This window comes from Nanorana parkeri, unplaced genomic scaffold (genome assembly GCF_000935625.1).
Source record: "Nanorana parkeri isolate BGI_ZX_2015 unplaced genomic scaffold, ASM93562v1 scaffold1753, whole genome shotgun sequence".
NCBI classification, from domain to species: Eukaryota; Metazoa; Chordata; class Amphibia; order Anura; family Dicroglossidae; genus Nanorana; species Nanorana parkeri.
The window spans coordinates 78,068-97,867 of NW_017308021.1; the positions used below are offsets into that span (position 1 = coordinate 78,068).

At 42.7% G+C, this 19,800-nt stretch overlaps 1 protein-coding gene across 1 annotated transcript in view; it reads right to left on the bottom strand.

Annotated features, from left to right (window-relative positions):
* LOC108799549 (FERM domain-containing protein 6-like) overlaps positions 1-8,197 on the bottom strand; it is a gene marked incomplete at its 3' end in the record, with an annotated part of 83,453 nt that extends 75,256 nt beyond the window's left edge. Inside the window, exon 1 of the mRNA XM_018571423.1 lies at positions 8,080-8,197. Coding sequence (XP_018426925.1) covers positions 8,080-8,197 — 118 coding nt within the window. The remainder of the gene's footprint in view (positions 1-8,079) is intronic.
* Between the last annotated feature and the right edge of the window lie 11,603 nt (positions 8,198-19,800).

Sequence of the window (19,800 nt, forward strand, 5' to 3'; positions counted from 1 at the left end):
CTGTCGGCTAACGAAGGGAAGGGGGGAGGAGTCGGGTGATGTAGTTGTCCGTGATGGGTAACGAAGGGAAGGAGGGAGGAGTCCGTTGACGTCGATGTCCGTGACGTCACCGGACTCCTCCCCCTTCCCTTCGTTACCTCAGCTGCGAGGACCCAGCAGCAGCCACCTGATACAGAGACCCGCCTCGATGTTCCCGGCCGCTGTCCCCCCACGCTGGTATGTTTTTTTACAGCACCCTGCTCAAGCTATAGAACATGGAATAGAATATGGCTGAAACTGACTATATTCTATTCCATGTTCTATAATGTCATTGTACTACTAGGAAACTACAAGTCGGCAGTTCAGCTGCGACTTGTAGTTCCCTGTATGATAGAAGGCTGTTTTAATTACTGTCCTCATGAAAGTACTAGTAATACAAAGTGATTATAGAAACATTGAATAGAATATAGTTGAGTTCAAAAGTTACTGTACTATAATGGCATTGTATTTTCATGAGTAAAGTAATTAAAATAGCCTTCTATCATACAGGGAACTACAAGTCCCAGCATGCACTCACTGTCCCTGTACAACTCTCACATATCACGCAGGAAACTACTGCAGGGGGCTTGCATGCTGGAACTTGTAGTTCCCTGGGTGATTTATGTGGGGGACGGTGTACAAAGACCATAAGGGCATGCTGGGACATGTAGCTCCCTGGGTGATGAGAAGAGGTGTACAGGGGCAATGAAGGTATGCTGGCTGTAGTTGAACTGCAAGTCCCAGCATGCCTTCATTCTTATATCCCAGGGTCGCAGGCAGGTGTTCTGCTACTTGGGGGTTGGGGGAAAGTCTCCAGGTTCATGAGTGCATCAGATGTGAAAACCAAAGAGAGAAACGAGGGCGCAAAACTAGGTAGTTAATCATTACCAGCCCTAATTTTTTTACATTTTATATATTTTTTTTTAATTCATTTTATTTATTTTTTTACTGTTGGGGGGAGCTATGGTGAAATATCTAAACAGACCCCTGACATTTCCCTTTTGAAATAGAAGAAATTGAGGACACAGAGTCCTTAATTTCTTTTTCTGCAGCCCCAGCACTCAATGAATGGGAAGCACTCAGTACAGAGGCTTCTCATTCATTCAGAAACTGATGATAGTAAAAATATTTACTATCACCAGTTTATGAATGGAGAAAAGCCTCTGTAGCAAGTGCTACTCCTCACTCAAATTCATGAATGAACAGGAAGTGATGTAAATCACAGCCTGTTCATTCATGACTGGGGACACATTGTAAATAACTGGGGACACATAGTACTAACACCGGAGTGATCAGACGATCACTCCGGTGTTTGCTCTGCTCAGGAGGATCCATAAATATCAATGGCCACGCACAGAGCCGCTGTCATCTGGAAACTGACAGGATGACAGCGGCTCCATTATACTCCCCGCTTGGCCATCCTGACATTGCGGCTTCTCCGGCCAGCCGCCGCTCGCTCCTCCGCCCCCCGGCGATTTTTCTTCGGATCCCCGCTGCTACAGACCCTACAAGCAGGGGACAGCAGCGGGGATCCATGGAGTCTCTAAGACAGTCCGGGGAACAGTTCTGCTATAAGCTCATGGTCGCTTTAGCTTATAGCAGAACTGTAAATGCCACGTCCGTACGGCATACTGACCTGGCCAGCCGGGAACACTTTTGTTCTGCCGTATGTCCCTGGAAGGGAAAGGGTCAATGTGGTCTAGTCGCTCAGGCCCTCTATTATCTGTCTCCAGGAAACACACGCCACGGGTGAATCAGTTCATTGTTTGGAAAAAAAGTTTTCAGGTAGTATTGCATTCTTATTACTCAAGCTATGCTCAAGGTACCTCTATTTTTGTGGCTAGTTCAGTGGCTTTTTCCTGTAGACAGATTAAAAGTGACCTCAATGGTCATCATGAATTTATGCATTGTATAATTTGTAGTCTGGAATGTGTTATAGTTAGCATTTATATTCCTCCGCCATATTCCAGTGAGGTGTTCAAGACAAACTTCCCATCCCACTTTTGATAGTGGGGGATTTTAATAATTGCATGGAACCCGGATAGATAGACTACCAATAATTGGATTGACTGGGGCATCAGGGAAATCTCATTTTAGTATTTTGTGTGATGAATTGGGATTGATCGATATCTGGCATGAATTTAATCCAGAAAATAGATAGTATACGTGTCATTCTAAGACTCGTAATACGTTATGCGGTATAGATTTAGTTTTGTGCTCTGTTGATTTCCTTCCCTATATATTTTCTACAGAGATACTCCCACACTCTCTTTCTGACCATTCAGTTTTGCAATGTGTGTTGTCATTTAGGAGTCTCCATGGTGGGATGTAATGGAAGTTGAATCCATTTTGGCTGGCATTATTTCCTACTCATGAACCACTAGTGTTAGAAATTAGAGAGTTTATGCGAATTAATATGCATACGGCATCACAGGGCATTGTTTGGGATTGTTTAAAAGCATATATGTGGGGCCAGTTCGCTAAACAAATAAATATAAATTTAAAAAAAAAAGGAGTAGGGAACAAGAGATCAGTGCTCAAAGGAAGTTGGCTGAATGTGAGGCAGCGTATATTATAACTCCCTCTGAATCTAAGTGTGAGGAATAAAAGACGGCTCAAGCCGCGTTAAAATTAGTGGTATTAGAGAAGGCACTAAATAAGTTGTTTTTTCAACGTCAGATGCGATGGGAGGAAGGAGAATCTACAGGGAAAGTGTTGGCAAAGATTGTATGGTCCCAGTCCTCTGTTACTCATATTCCTGCCCTCCAAGACGCAGGGGGTATTGTACATACAGACTCGGAAGTGATTGGCAACATTCTCTCTAAATTTTATTGCGAGTTGTATTCTTCTAAAATTGATTACTCTATGCAGGAACTCAGGTGTTTTTTTTGGCTAGAATACATATTTCTCCTTTAGCAATAAAGGATAGGGAAACGCTGGATTCTCCATTAGTGATGGAGGAATAGGTGCGGGTAACTTTACCAAGAATAAGGTCCCAGGGTTAGATGGGTTCCCAGTAGAAGTATATAAGCAATATAAGAAGGAATTGTTACCGGTTCTTCTGCATACTTTCAATGATGCTGTAACTGTGGGCAGTTTACCTACCTAAATGTATGAGGCCTCAGTGGTGTTACTTCCTAAAAAGGGGAAAGACCCGTTGTTACCGGAATCGTATCACCCTATCTCCCTTTTGAATGTTGATGTAAAAATTTTGGCAAAGGTCTTGGCTACAAGATTGGCTGGGGTTATCCAGGGTCTTATACATCATCAAGATCAAGCAGGATTTATGCCCAATAGATCAACTGCTGAGAATATAAAAGGAGAGTTTTTCTAAATATTCAAGTCCCTATATATATAATACGGGTGGGAGGTCCTTTCACTTTATGGGTTTGGATCAAATGTTATTAAATGGATACATTTATTGTACTGTAAGCCGGTGACTAAGATTAGGGTGAATGGGGCTTTGTCATCATTTCTTGTTTTGCAGAGGGGTAGGAGACAGGGATGTCAGTTATCCACTCTATCGTTCGCTTTGGCAATTGAACCGCTGGCGGTAATAAGAGCATCCCTAGAAGTGGTGGGCTTTAGGAGGGGAAGTAGGGAGGATAAAGTGGTGCTGTACGCGAATGATTCATTATGATTTCTAGCAGATAGTTTCCTCCTTATCGGGGGTGATGTCTTTAGTATCCGAGTTTGGTAGGTTTTCAGGTCTTAGAGTGAATTCGGATAAGTCTACCCTACTGCCATTGGACCCTTTGAGGTTGCCTCTCCCTAAGATAGCATTCCATATAATGGTGGTGGACTCTTTTGCTTATTTGGGGGTACATATAAAATCAGGAGATCTATTAGAATATTTGCAGAAAAAGTTAATACCTGTTCTTAATATGTATGGTCCAAAACATCCTTTGTCGGTGATGGGTAGGATAAGTTTGTGGAAGATGATATGGACGCCCCAGTTGTTGTATGTGCTTCACAATTCCCCCTGTTTGTTACCAAAAAGTATTTTTCGTAGGATTAAAACTGTTTTTAGGGAGCTAATGTGGCGCAATAAAATTCCATGAATAAAGCTAAAATAGAATGCGAAAAGCATATCGCGGCAGATAGTAAAAAAAAAAACCTAAAAAATTCTACCAATATATTAACAGTAAAAAGGTAAGAAAGGAGCAGATAGGCCCAATAAAGGACGAAAACGGGAAGTTACTCACAAGCGACAAGGAGAGGGCCGAGGCGCTGAACAATTTTTTCTCCTCAGTATACACTCAGGAGGGAAACGGGTTCGACGTACGTGATAAAAATACATAGTTCAACCGATAATATACCACAATGGTTGACGGAAAGCGGAATAGAACATAGACTTAAAAATGCTCAATGCAAATAAAGCAGTTGGACCAGATAACCTTCACCCCAAAAGGTACTTAAGGAATTAAGCCAGGTTATAACAAGAAGGAAGGTATGCAACATCTCTGAGAGCAGGGAGGCCTTTCTTTTCCTAACCCATGGTTATATTATTTAGCAGCTCAGATGTATCATTTTGGGGGATGGGCAAGGGGGGAGATTTAGTTCTCCAATATTTGACTTGTTGAGGGGTTTGTTTGGAGGGGCGGATCCGTTCCGGTTTGGGAAGGGTTAGAATCGGATAATATGGATGGTAATAAGGCCATATTATTGTTTGCGGCCAGATGGGTGTTGGTAATGAAATGGATGTCTCCTGCAATTCCAGTAGTAAGAGTTGTATGGGGAATTGGATTGTATAGTGTCAAAAAATTTGTTTTGTTTTTTCTTGGGAGGGAAGGGAGCGGGGGGGTGAGGGGAGGGTTGAGGACAGGAGTAAAGAGGGGGTTTAGTTGGGATATCACTCACATTAGGAAAAAGTATTAGTATACAGGTGGAACTCGAATAATTAGAATATCGTGAAAAGTTCATTTATTTCACTAATGCAACTTAAAAGGTGAAACTAATATATGAGATAGAATTATTGAAAATGTATTTTTAATTATATATGAATAATGGCACTTTATAATGTATTTTCTGATTTGATGTTGTGAAGAATTATTTAAATTTTTTCAGAAAGGCTAAGAATTATTGAGGTATAGAGATATTTGTTAGTAATCATTATTATATATGGAAGTAAAAAGTATAAATTGGATACAGATTAACCACTTGAAGACCAGGTGTTTAGACCCCCTTCCTGGCCAGGCCATTTTTCAGTATTTAGCGCTGCAGTACTTTGACTGACGTTTATTCCGTCATGCAACACTGTACTGAAATTAATTTTATACAATTTTTTGGGGACAGATAGAGCTTTCCTTTGGTGGTATTTAATCACCACTGCGGGTTTTAGTTTTTACTATATTTAGGAAAAATTACTGAAAATTTGGAGGAAAAAAAAAAGTTTTCTTTACATTATGTTAGGAAACAATTATTACCCAATTATTTTGGTAAAATATAAAAGACGGGGTCACATCGGGTAAATAGACGCTAAACATGTCAAGCTTAAAAATTGCGCGCACCTGCGAAGTTGCGAAAAACTACTATACCCCAAATTGACCATAGGCGACGCTTTAAAAGCTTTTACAGCTCATCAGTTTAGTGTCATCAGTGATTGATGGCCCCAAAATTATTGCCCTCACTGCGACGTTCGCGGCGATATGTAACATGTGCGGCGTAATGGGCTCAATCGTCGTTTTCGCAGGTATGCACACCTGACTCATGCGTGTATGTATGGGTAGGGACTTTATTGCTATCAGATAGGGGGCTAAGAAACCCCCTTATGTGATAGCAAAAGAAGTGACAGGTCCTCTTTATGGAGACATCAGGGGTCTCCAAGACCCCTGTCACCTAGGACCCCCCTGAAGAAGCTGATGAAGCAGAGATCTGCTTCATCAGCTTCTCTCCAGCGTTTGAAGATGGAGAGTGACACGAGAATGCGGAAGTGATGTAATATACATTACTTCCGTATTCTGACACCGGACAGGGATCGTGTACCAACCTCCCTCTGATCCCCTGTCAGAGATGCACTATGCTGGTCCCGTGCTCACACCGGGCACAGCGGAGCCCGGGACTAGCGTGACAACGGGAGGGGGGGCAGCGGAGGGAGCGGGAATCACGGGCTGGCGGCTTATACAAGCGATCCGCCGGCTATATGCTTGTATGTTAACGAGCATCACTGCCTGTTTTTAAATTGACGTTGTTTCCCGCTCGCGCACCGCACGGCGTGCACAAGAGTGGTTGTTTATTTCTTTTTTTTGTATTTTGTGTGTTTATTTGTATGGTATTTGTAATGAATTTATTTTATTATTAAAAAATATAATACAAATTATATGAATAAAAAAAAATAAAAAAAAGCAATTGAAAATGTAAGCAACATTATTTTTTTTTAAAGTTATGCTATGTGAATGAGAACACGTAACAAATATAAAGTAGGCATTATCCCAAATTGGCTGCAAACGTGTAAATGCAATTTGATTGCAGATGCCTACCTTTTAAAAAGAAAAACGCAAAAAAAGACCATACCTAAATTTGGCCATAGGCGATGCTTTAAAACAGGGGTCTCAAACTTAATTCACTCGGGGGCCACTCAACAAATTTATTTATCCCACTGGGGCCCTATTAGGCTTCATTCACACCTGTACGTTTAGGTGCAATTAAGGATTCCTGCAACAGGAACTTGCATTTTCCTGCAGCAGGAATCCCTAATCTGCCGTTTACAAGCGGCAATTGACTCCCATTCAAGTTAATGATCAGGTGACAGCAGCTCCATGTAAATGCCTGCACACCACATGTAATAGTATGTGATATGATTACATGCGGTTAGAAAACACTCCCTGGATGCACAATCGATGCGTTCAGGAAGAGTGATTGATTGCTAACCAAATGCAATAAAATCACACACCATTACATGCGGTGTGTGCAGGCGTGTGCATGCAGCCGTTGTCACCTGATCATTAACTTGAATGGGAGTCAGTTGCTGCTATACACATAAATAAAATACTACCCACCACATATAAAATAATATATCCCCCCATACAAAAAGAAAATACACTCCCCCACATATAAAATAATACATCCCCCCCCCACATATAAAATAATAATACAACCTCCTCCCTGCACATAAAATAAAATACAGAGCCCCCTCTCCTGCTTACCTTTTTACAGGGAGGAGGCTTTAAAAGGAAGCACGATCGATCCCTGGTGCTCTAGTGGGTAATTAGCGAGGTCTGCTCACTAATCCATCCTTTCTTTCTTTCGGCCGGAGCTCAGAACTGAGTTCCAGCTGAAAGGATCTGAGTACCAGCAGTGACAGGAGCAGCCCTGCGGTCTGCATGCGACAGAAATGCAGACCGTGTAGCTGCTCCTGCAATTCAGGTGCGCGGTCCGTGACTGCGTACCTGACTTGTGAGCTGCCTGCGGGCCACATCGTTCTGGCTCACGGGCCGCAATTGGCCCGTGGGCCAGTACTTTGAGACCACTGCTTTAAAAGCTTTTACTGCTCATCAGTTTAGTGTAAACAGCGATTGATGGCCCGGGAATTACTGCATTCATGGAGATATGCAATCGTTATTTTTGCACCCGACATTTATTTACGTTTATATGTGCATGCACGCGGGGGGGGGCAAAGGGACATTTTTTGGGGTGTCTTTATTCTTTGTCAGTGACTAATTTTTTTTTTCCACTTAAAAACTTTGTCGGGGGAGTGGCTAAGCCATGGAGGACTGAGGAGCATGTTGCAGCAGTTCCGGTCCAGACTTACCTACCAACAGGGATTTCCCTGCATCATTGAGCTCTCCGCATGGATTTCCAAGAAGGGGAAGCAATGGGGTTCGCAGTGCACCCTCAAAAACAACATTTCAGCGCCTGTTCGTGGTGCCCGGAACTCTGCGGGCCCACCTCAACCAGGGACCTGGGACCCGGGACCGGCCTCCCCTGTCGCTCTCCTAGCCGCCGGATGGCATGCTGGGAACACAGCACTTGCGCGTTAATGGCCCGCCGGCCTCATCAGCTGACTCCTAGCAGATGAGTCGGGCGGAGACCGCATACAGCAAGGTCTCGTCCCGGACTTACTGCACTCCTGGCGGTGGCGGAGGTGGCGTTCGCCGGTCAGACAGCCCAGCTCCCAGGCTTCTCCTCCACCTACGGCCTTTACTTCCAGCCAGTCAGGGAGGACTTCCCCATACAGCATCTGCCAGGTAGAAGCAGGGAACGCGGGGCCACCTCTGCCAGTTAGCCCCCTTCACTCTGGGTCTGCAGCAGCTCCTCCGGAGCCCACTGGGGATGTGACCCTGACGGTACCTCCTGCCACTAAGAACAGTTCACTGGGATCCTGATACTCAGATCCTCCCTTGCATCCACTGGGTTCGCAACCCCTTTGGTCTCCTCAGCCCACCACACCTAACCCTAATTTCGAGGCAGATTTGCGGTGCCTTCTCAGCGCTCTCCCGATGAAGGCTGATTAACCCTTTTGCTGCCAAGCCCTCCGGAACATTTTTCAAATCAGCTGGCCACGCCATTTTTGCAATTTTTCCCATCGATTTGATTTTCAACTGCTGGGTTGCTAGCGTTTGTAAAAGACCCCCCAAACCATATATTTTCTGAAAGCGCAGGCCCGGTAGAATAAAAAGATGGTGATACTAAATTTGTAGGCCCTGCGATAATATATCCGAAGTGAATAGCGTTTCGGCTCACTTTACTTCGGGTCGGTTATTCACACGGCGGCCTTCGGCAGCTTTGTGAAAAGCCCCCTATGTGTCCCCAGTTATTTACAAACACTGGAGTGATCACACGATCACTCCGGTGTTTGGGCTGCACAGAGGATCAGTAAATATCAATGATATTTATTGATCCTTCGTTCGGCCACGCACAGAGCCGCTGTCATCCGGAAACTGACAGGATGACAGCGGCTCCATTCTCACCGCTCAGCCATCCTGAAACTTGTGGCTTCTCCCCGCCAGCTGACGCTTGCTACTCCGCTGGAGATTTTTTTTTAACCCCCGTTGCCACAGGCCCTACCAGCGGGGGACAGCAGCGGGGATCCATGGGAGTCACAGATCCCTACCTAGAGCAGCTCCAGGCAGGGATGAGAGGCTCCAGATGCTGACATTTTTTCCCATTAATTTTATTTTTAACTGCTGGGTTGCTAGTGTTTGTAAAAGACCCCCCCAAACTATATATTTTCTGAAAGTGCAGGCCCGGTAAAATCCTCCTGAGACCCTCTGCGCCCCTCATGACACCCACCGCACCCCTCCTGAGACCTTCCACACCCCTCCTGAGACATTCCGCATCCCCCATTACACCCTCTGTACCCTTCCTGAGACCCTCCGCACCCCTCCCTGGGCATTCCGCACCCCTCCTGGGACATTCCGCACCCCTCCTGACAACCTGCACACCCCTCCAGAGACCTTCCGCACCCCTCCCGACACCCTCCGCACCCCTCCCGAGACATTCCGTACCCCCCCTGACAACCTCTGTACCCCTCCTGGGACATTCTGCTACCCCTCCTGAGACCTTGCGCTTCCCCCCTGGGACCTTCCGCTCCCCTCGTGAGACCTTCCGCATTCCCTCCTGAAAGAGGCCCCTGCTGGAGAAGGAAGGTAAGTCTGGAGTGGGGGGGTGGGTTTGTGGGTGTGTGTGGGATGCTGGTGATATAGTGCTCACTTTTATGCATTGCTGGTGGTATTCGGCATTGCTGTATGATGATTATACAGCAATGCAGAATAGCTCCAACTATGTAGGACTACAAGTCCCAGCAATGCATTATAGTGTGGGGGGGGATGCTGGTGGCATTCTGCATAGCTGACTTATTATAATGTATTGCTGGGACTTGTAGTCCCGCATAGCTGGTGGTATTCTGCATTGCTGTATGATTATTATACAGCAATGCAGAATAGCTCCAACTATGTAGGACTACAAGTCCCAGCAATGCATTATATTTTTAAGTAGGGATGCACCACTGTCAATACTGGGCATTTTCACAAGTACTCATACTCGTGAAAATGCCCAGATACTAAGCGCAGATACCGGTGGTCTGTCGAGAACGCCGACGTAGTCGAATTTGCTGACCTCAGCATATGCGCTTGCGCACAGACCAATATTATCGAGGAAACCGAGGATTATCGAGGATTTATTCACAAAGTATTTCGTTTAAATCTTTAATTGTGACTGATAATTATTTTCCACCTGTCATTCATGGACGGCATATTATTAACGGTCACAATTAACCATCACAAACGAATACTTTGTAAATGGTTTCCCCGGTAAGCCCGTCTGTACGTAAGCGCAGATACTGGGTTGGCGTTCTCGACAGAACACCGGTACTAACGTTTTAAACGTTAGTGTTCTAAATGGGTTCTAAACAGCAGTAGCAGTGCACCGATGTCTGACGTTACAGTAAACTAGACATACACACAGGAGTTTCAGGCTACATTTAAAATGGATGTACACACAGGAGATTTGGGCTTCTCACTCAGATTTTTATTTTCACACTGGAGCAACAGGCAGTCTTACTGTGTAAACACCTCTGGTACAAAGAGTATCGATAAATGGCACCTTCTCGGATTGGGCTAGGGTTATGAGCGGCGTGCCACAGGCGTAAGTACTGGGCCCCATGCTATTTAACCTTTTCATTAATGATTTTGGGGAGGGTGTAAACAGCCATGTTTCAGTGTTTGCTGATGATACTAAAATCGGGAGGGTAATCGAAATGGAATCAGACCCTATAACATTACAGGGGGATCTGGATAAAATAGGGGAGTGGGCAAACTACATGGCAGATGAGGTTTAATGTAGATAAAAGGTTGTGCACTTTGGGGTTAAAAATAAGAAAGCGAATTAAAACACTAACGGGAGCTGCGCTGCGGAAGTCCGAAAGGGAAATAGATTTGTAGGGTCATTGTTTTTACAATTAACTCCATGAGAAGGACAGAAGGACGAGAGGCCACCACCTAAAATTAGTGGAGAAAAAATTTCAGCACAAGGGGCGTAGGGGTTTCTTCTCAGTTAGATCAGTCAGGGTCTGGAACTCGCTGCCACATGCTGTGATTTCGGCTGAGAATGTGGCATCATTTAAGAGGCGATTGTACGATTTCCTCAGAGACCGTAATATACAGGGGTACAAGTACTTTTAAGAATGAGAATAAACAGGGACCTATACATACGCACACATCAGTAGGACCATGCACATACACACAATAGGTTGAACTTGATGGACATGTGTCTTTATTCAACCTCAAATACTATGTAACTATATCTTCCCGCTTGCTTTTAGCTTCGGCTCTTTCTTGCTCCCCTTCGTCTCCTAGTCCTTTCTTTCTCTTATTCTGGTCATTCCCACCGACAGGTCCCGTGGTTGTTCACCTCTCCTGGTACAATATGACCACCTTTGCTCCCAGTAAGATGATCTCGTTCAATGTGAAAGCTTTAAATACCCCTGAGAAAAGGACTTCGGTCCTCCATGAGTTGCGCAGACTGTGTGCCCAGGTTTGTTTTATCCAAGAGACACACTTCCGTACGCCTCAAATGCCGAGGTTCCAGAATCATGTGTACCCTCATGCCTATCATTGTGGTTCACCGGACACTAAGACCAAGGGGGTTAGCCTTCTGTTCCATAGGAATTCGGGATGGCAGCTGTCAGAGGCTTGGTGTTGCTTCAGTGGCCGTGCTCTTTTCGTGAAGCGGAAACTGGGCCCTGAAATGTGCACTTTTGCAAATTTCTACTTACCGAATACCCAACAGGTATAGCTTCTTGAGGACATTCTAGAGCGACTTCACTCCTTTACGGAAGGAGTCTTAGTCGTTGGAGAGGATTTTAACTTCTCTCTTGATCCTCTGCTCGATTCCTCAAGGGCACGGATGTCCAAACTCCGGCCCTCCAGCTGTGGTGAAACTACAAATCCCATGAAGCATCTCTCTCCCGGAGTCATGTCTGTGGCTGTGAGAATCTTGCAAAGCCTCATGGGATTCGTAGTTCCACCACAGCTGGAGGGCCGCAGTTTGGACATCCCTGCTCTAGGGCCTCCTCCCACCTCTCTTATGCTTGTCTCAAGCGGCTCCGCAAGTGCCTACCCATTATCAACTCTTGGATGTCTGGAGGGTTCTGCTTCCCTCGGATAAGGACTACACCTTCTATTCCAACCCCCACCAGTCCTATACGCACGTAGATATGTTTTTAGGTCGCCACTGTGTGATCTCCCGAGAGTCGGGCGGGCTGCTATTGGCTCCTCTATCGGATCATGCCCCAATAGCCTTGGACATTGATCTGTCACTTCCCCGATGTCACCTTGGGACCCCCGAACAAGCTGATGAAGCAGAGATCTGCTTCTTCTCTGGCTATAGCAGCCAGAGAAACGACAGCTTAAGTCGGAAGTGATGTAATACACATCCCTTCTGCCTTTAGAGATCGGAGGAGAGATCAGCATGTAGGAGAATGCTGATCTCTCCTCCATGTACAGTTGAGCAGCCGCTCAGCCGGGCCCGCAGGGGGGACACTGGAGCCCGGGATAATTGGCAGCAGACGGGGGAGCGTGCGCACTGTCTGTCGTCATACAAGAGATAGGCCAGCTTTAGAGCCGGCCGAACGCTTGTATGTAACAGCCAGTGACGGCTGTTTACATTTCCAGCGGCATCTTGACCGCGCCCCCTAGCAGAAATAAAATCATGTGCATGTATGCCCACCCGCCAGGAAGCGTCCACCATCCGTTTTGATGTTTTGACAATGGGCGGACGGCAACCGGTTAAAACAGTTTTGTAGACACACACTATTATTTAGATCTTTTAAGCATATTTCTTTAGGATACACATAGGGGAGGTGTCAGGCAGGAGGACAATCTTACATTTAAGAGCTAAAATTAACATGCAGCAGGACTTTTTTGCTTCCAAACTAAGTAACCACGTACTGTCGCATATTAAAAGATAGTGATATAATTGGTAAAAAATAATTAGGATTATTTTTATTACTAGATTGCATAACTACATTTATTTATAAAAACACGCTATATATATTTTTGCCCACAAAAAAATAAATAATGAAACAGCATGGATTGTAAGCCCTCATGGCAGGGCCCTCCTTACCATCTTGTCTTGATTGGTATTGTGATTGTAATGTCTTCCTTATATTGTAAAGCACTGTGCAAAATGTTGACGCTATATAAATCCTTTATAATAGTAGTAATAATAACTATTTTTGTTTAAAATGTTATGACTATTAACAGATGAATAAACTTTAGCTGGTTAGCAGCAGATCAGAAAGGTTCACGGGGGTGAATGACAAATGTTTTGATTGTCATTTTAGGAACGGATTTAAAAACAAATGAAAAGGATACAAAGTTTAATAAAGCTGTCACTATACTACACGGCATATCTTTATAGAAATAGGTCATGGTCTCAAGCATTTGTGCAGAATGAAAAAAAATGAGTGCTAGTTATAAAAGGCAGAACATTTATAGAGCTGCAGCTAACGATTATTTTCAAAATCGGTTAGCCGATTATTAAGTTCGATTAATCGGATAAACAATCAAATACATTTTAAAAAATGGCTCCAGTGATGGACTACTAGTTTGTATTGACAGGAGCAAGCTTGGAGCAGTGGAAGTAAAAAAGAAAAATAGTGTGCAATAGTGAAATGGAAAGTGTAAAATTATACAGCAATGAATGCAGAATGGCACCGTCTATAGAGGACTACAAATCCCAGCAATATTACAATATACAGCGCAATGCCGAATACCACCAGCTATAGAGGAGCACAACAAATCCCAGCAATAGTACATTATAGCTGGTGGTATTCTGCATTGCGCTGTATAATGTACTGTTGCTGGGAATCATGTACACTCTTATTTAAAACTACTAAAATAGTTAGAAAAACTTTTGAAAAACAAATTTAAAAAAAAACACAACAACTTACTTTTGACAATGCTAAGGCCAAAAAAATGTGCTTGTTTAACATCCAGTGCTTCACAAACCTTGTTAAATAACTCTTGTCCTGTGGCTTTTGCCTGCATTAAAACAGAAGTATTAAAAGTAATATACAATTATTAAACAATAGCATAAAATGAGAACTGCAATACAAACCAAAAAGGTAAAGAATCACATTACGATCATTCCCAATAATGTTAAATCACAGCTTTACATTTTTTATCATGTATTTCCCATTCTTTAAATACTCCAATATTTATGTATTTTAATTAGGGATTTTTTTAAAATCAAATGCCTAGCATAACATGTACAACACTAGAAAACTAGGCCTTAAAATTCTTGGTAATAGTATGCATTTGCATTTAAACATTTTTTACTGCATTTTAATTTTGTACAGTTTTAAAACTAATACATGAAGGTGTTTGGACTCTAGTACTTCTAGTAATCAGTTTAAATTAGAGGTCCCAACACTGTTAAACAAATGGACAGTTCACTGTTTATCACACTATTTGGGGGTCAGACTGTTGGTCAGCAAGAGTAGAAAGAAGCTCCTACATTATTGCCCTATGGTTAACAGGAAATAAACATGATCCTGCTTCAGAAGTCAATAGGATTAAAACATGCCTTAGGGTCAGCGGTCAATAGAGGTAAACTATACCCCTGTAGGTGCAATGGTGCCCTTGCCTCAGTGGGAGCAATCATGCCCCTGCCTCAGTGGAAGCAATCTTGCCCCAGCACTGGCTTTAATTGAGACTTACCTTATGGGCTCCCTGTCCTGCACTGCTCCTTTCAATGATGTCACGATCATCATCATCTTTTACATTACAGGGTACTGCAATGTTTTGCACTTCAGCGCTTGGCACAGGTTGGCACTCAGCATACAGCGACTCCCCACTGCGGCTTTAAATGAAAAAGCCCTGTATGCAGGGCCTTCTTATTGCAGGGGCCAATCTACAGCAAACAGTATTCTACAAACTGAGTAGCACATAGCTTGACAAATTTGTTTTGAATCTAGGAGCCAGCTAAAAAAGTTAGTTACAGTGAGCAGCAAAAGTAATTGGGGCGGGTATGCGTGTGTGATATATATATATATTTATTTATTTATTTCACACATATACACACACAGGGCTTGAAAAATCCACTCGTCTGCGGGCCGGCACGGCTCTGTGACAGGAGATCAGCACACGATCTCTTTGATCTATTCTCCAGTCCCGGAATGTAGGAAGTGATGTATATTACATAACTTCCTGCATTCAGTGTCACTTTCCAGCTACAGAAGCTGATGAAGCAGATATCTGCTTCATCAGCTTCTCTGGGGGTCCCTAGGTGACATTAGGGGTCTTGGAGACCCCTGATGTCTTCATAAAGAGGACCAGTCATGTAAATTGGCTATCACATAGGGGACTTCTTAGCCCCTCATGTGATAGCAATAAAGTAGTGTAAAAAAAAAAAAGTAGTGTAAAAAAAAAAGAAGTAATACAAAAATTAAAAAGAAAAAAAAAAATGTTTTTTTTAAGTCCTCCGCCCCCCACATACACATATGCGTCGGGTGCGCCTACGCTTTGTGGCTACGATTGCGCCTATTGTGCCGCACATGTTACATATAACCGTGGTCGGAGTGTGAGCAATAATTTTGAGCGGTAAAAGCGTTTTAAGCGTCGCCTACGGCCAATTTTCAGTGTGGTCGTTTAAAAAAAAAAAATTTTGCAATTTTAAGGCTTGACATGTTTGGTGTCTATTCACCCGACTTGACCCTGTCTTTTATGTTTTACCAAAATTATGGGTAAGAATAGATGTTTTATAACATAACGTAGGGAAACTTTAAAAAAAAAAAAAAAAAATGTACTGTACTTTTTTCATTATATAGTAAGAAAAAACACCCCCCCCACCCAGTGGTGATTTTATATACCACCAAAAGAAAGCTCTATCTGTCCCCAAAATATTTTAATATAAATTGCAAGGCTATAGTCTGGTCATGTTGACTGGTGACATTTTTGACTGACTGGTGAGACACCCTAAAATGTTTCAAGCAATATATATAACACACACACACACACACACACACACAAATTAAACACAATGGATTACTGATTACTCCATTTGACCACACAGCCAATATATGAATTTTAATATCATGCAGTGTATATGATAAAATTATTGTATATGGAAGCATCAAAATATTTTACAAAGCTTAGCACATTATCACTTTTCTTTTTTCTGACTTACCAAAACAGCGATATCAAGCTGCTCTCTGTTGGGCAACCAAACACATACATTCCGACAGTCTTGCTCTGGCATACTGGCTTGAAATAATGGTCTGCTCATGATGAAATTACATTTAATTATGCAGCATTATCATTGTGGCTGACCTGAAGAAAAAAAAAAATTATGTAAAAAACAAGATGCATACCAACATATTTTTACCACTGTTATTTGTAGTAATCAAGTGATTTTTTTTAGGGTTCATTCATACTATTGAGCTGAAGGTGGGTTGTTCAATGATGTGGCAATCATTCTGAATCCACGGTATAAAACACACAAGCGCTAAGGCAGCCCAATATTGTGAATGGGTCCTAATGCAATAACACAAGACAAATGCTTAATATATGTATGCGTCATATACAGATTTAATTCTCATTACTCAGGTCAGCAGATTACCTTAAATATGTCAATGATCAGGATGAGCACCGCTCGCAGTTAAAACCATTCTCGCAGTTAAAACCATTACTGAAGCATGCTTCACCTTTAGCAGCCAAGGGAGAGCGAGCGAGAGCGACAAAGAAAGAGCGCGAGAGAGCGAGCGCGAGAGAGCGAGCGCGATTTCATGATTGCCACATCTATTTTGTTACTGGCATTTATATTTTGTCTCAGTACCATGATTGCATACATTTTCATTAATCACTTACATTGCCAAATTCCACACTTGTTTCCCTGTCCACAATTGGGGTTTAAGTCGATGGAGAGACGCTCCGCACTCCTCACAGCAGTCCCGGCCAGATAAGAAAAAAAGTGGTGCTCGCAGTGATGAATTACCACGGATGGCGCCGTGCAAAACACAGGAAAGTCAGGAATTTACCAGCACTCAGTAGTAAAGATAAATATGTCCCTTTTATTGGACAGAAAGCGTCACAGACATCCAAATAAACCGACGTTTTGGGGCCGCGCAGGGTCCCTTCCTTAAGGCAGAAAGATGTGACAATATGGTAACAATCAAACACCACATATATAATCGCGGATGGTGTGTCAGAAACGAAGGCTTCCTGGATTGTTATGGAGACAGGGAGATCAGCCTCTCAGTCATTAAGTGCGCATGCACCAGGACTGAATATGAATGCTTTAATTTCAAAAGACAGCGGCAAACGGCCAATACAGCCAATATGTAGGCACAACGATTGGCACTCGCAGATCAAAGAACAGCAACATTACCAGGAAGACGAGAGAAACAGCTCTTGAGTGTCTCACGGCGCAGGCGCCAGGATTGTACATCGCGAGTGTTGTGTCAGGAGCATTTTGCTATGGAGACAAAGAGGTCGGTCTCTCAGCAATAAAAGACGCATGCGCCGGGGCTAAGCATAGATACTGTCATTCAAACGATAGTGGCAGACGACCAATATAGCCAGTATGCAGGCACAGCAAATCGGTATTCCTGGATCAAAAAACAATAAAAAAGAAAAAAGGATGAATGAAAAAACGAACAAAGACAAGGGTGCACACCATAAAATTACAAATATAAAACACATATAGAGCCAAAAACAGGAAAAAGGAAAGAGGATACAAGGACCGGGGGAATAACATTGAAAACACAAATAAATTGAGAGTAGCACCAGTCAGAAACGGAAAGCAATAGACCCATAGAACTGGGATATAATAGAGAAAAAAAAATATGACTATCCCAACTATATATATAAAAATAAATATTATGTAGTATAAAAAAGGTACAAAATTGCTTTAATATGTCAGTAGATAAAAATGGGGCTATTCCTATCAGTATGCGACTGGTGCATCCACTCCAAAAATGAAAAAACATAGAAGATATATATATAGAAATTGATGCTTATAATAGGGTTAGTCTATCAGATAACAAGATAATGATAGAGTGGTATTAAGTCCCCTTGGTTTAACCGTATTGAGTGTATGGATCCAAAATGCTTCCCTACGTAATAATAAATTTTCCCAATTCCAACCCCTATAGCGTCTCGGCACATGTTCAATAACCATAGCTTTTAGTTCGTGTGTCTGATGATTTGATTGGGCAAAGTGCATAGCCACTGGCTTAGCTGGATCAATATCCTTTCCTTGTTTTTTATATTCAATAGCCAATTTAATATCGCTTTTGTGTTTTTGATAGCGTTTTTTTAAAGGCATTGATGGTTTTACCCACATAGACTAGCGAACAAGGACATTTTAGTATATATATGCAATAGTCCGAAACACAGTTCAAGTAACCATGAATGGAACATCTTTTCCCTGTGTATGGATGGCAAAATGAAATCACCTGTAATGAGTGAGTTACAGATGCTGCAGTTGTAGCATCTGCAACAACCCTGTTTAGTGGATAGTTTAGGTGGCCGAGTACTATACTTAGAGTGTGGATCAGCACAAACTAGATAGTCGCGAAGGGATTTGTTTCCAGAATACACAACACGAAGTGTATATTTAACCGTAGGGGCCAGGGTCCTATCGGCTCTCAAAATATTCATATTGAGGTTTATTATACGTTTAACCTGGTGTGAATAAGGATGATAATTGGTTATAAGTAGTGTGTCATTAGATAATTCCTCCTTGGGTTTGGGAGTTCGATATCTATCTCTGGCTACTTGGAGTGTATGATCAAGGACATGTTTGGGATAACCTCTTTCACTGAATTTATTATACATCTCAAGTAGTTGTACTTCACAGTCAGCCGTACTTAAGCAAATGCGCATAACCCTGACAAACTGAGAGATGGGCAAGGAATCTCTGTCTGTCAGGGTGCGCACTGCTACAAGAAAGCAATGTATTGCGATCAGTAGGTTTGGTATATAGTGAAGTAGAGATCTGTCCTTGATCAATCATTACCATTACATCCAAAAAGGAAATCCTAGACTGTGACATCTTCTGGATTGAACACAATGCATTCTACAAGTGTATTAAGATATTCTATAAAGATCTGTATATCATCATTTGGTCCTGACCATATAACGAAGACATCGTCTATATATCTTGTCCACAATCTCACATGCTCGAATAATTCAGATGGATAAAAAGGAACATTTCTTCAAGATATCCCATGAACAAATTTGCATAGGACGGAGCAACTGAACTGCCCATAGCAGTACCCTTCGTCTGGAGAAAGTACTGTTTCTCAACCCATCCAGAATAAAGACCGTTGGTGGAGAGAGTAGTAGTTCCCTTCTAGATAGAAAATGATCTACTGCTTGTAACCCACCATCAGTGGGAATACATGTATAGAGCACAGATACATCCATAGTTAACAGGATCCAACCTGGAAAAAAAGTATCAATAGAATTTAATTTAGTAATGAAATTGTTAGTATCACGAGTATATGAATCAAGGGTTTGCACCATCGGTTTTAAAAAATGATCCAACAACATAGCTAGTGGTTGTAGTACTGAGCCAGTTCCGGCCACTATAGGCCTGAAAGTAAGAGGATCATATCCCTTATGGATCTTGGGTAGACCGTATATATGCACCGTATATATGTACGAGCATGTTGGTTAGAGAGCCACTCAGCAATACCCTCAAGAGATCCATCTCTGGTTCAAGGCCATGTCAATCACAGTTGACAATTTATTCAGAATTTAATTTAAAGGATCTCGTGAGATCGGAAGATATGTGGTTAGGTCAGAAAGAAGATTATGAATGCCCGTTTTATAATCA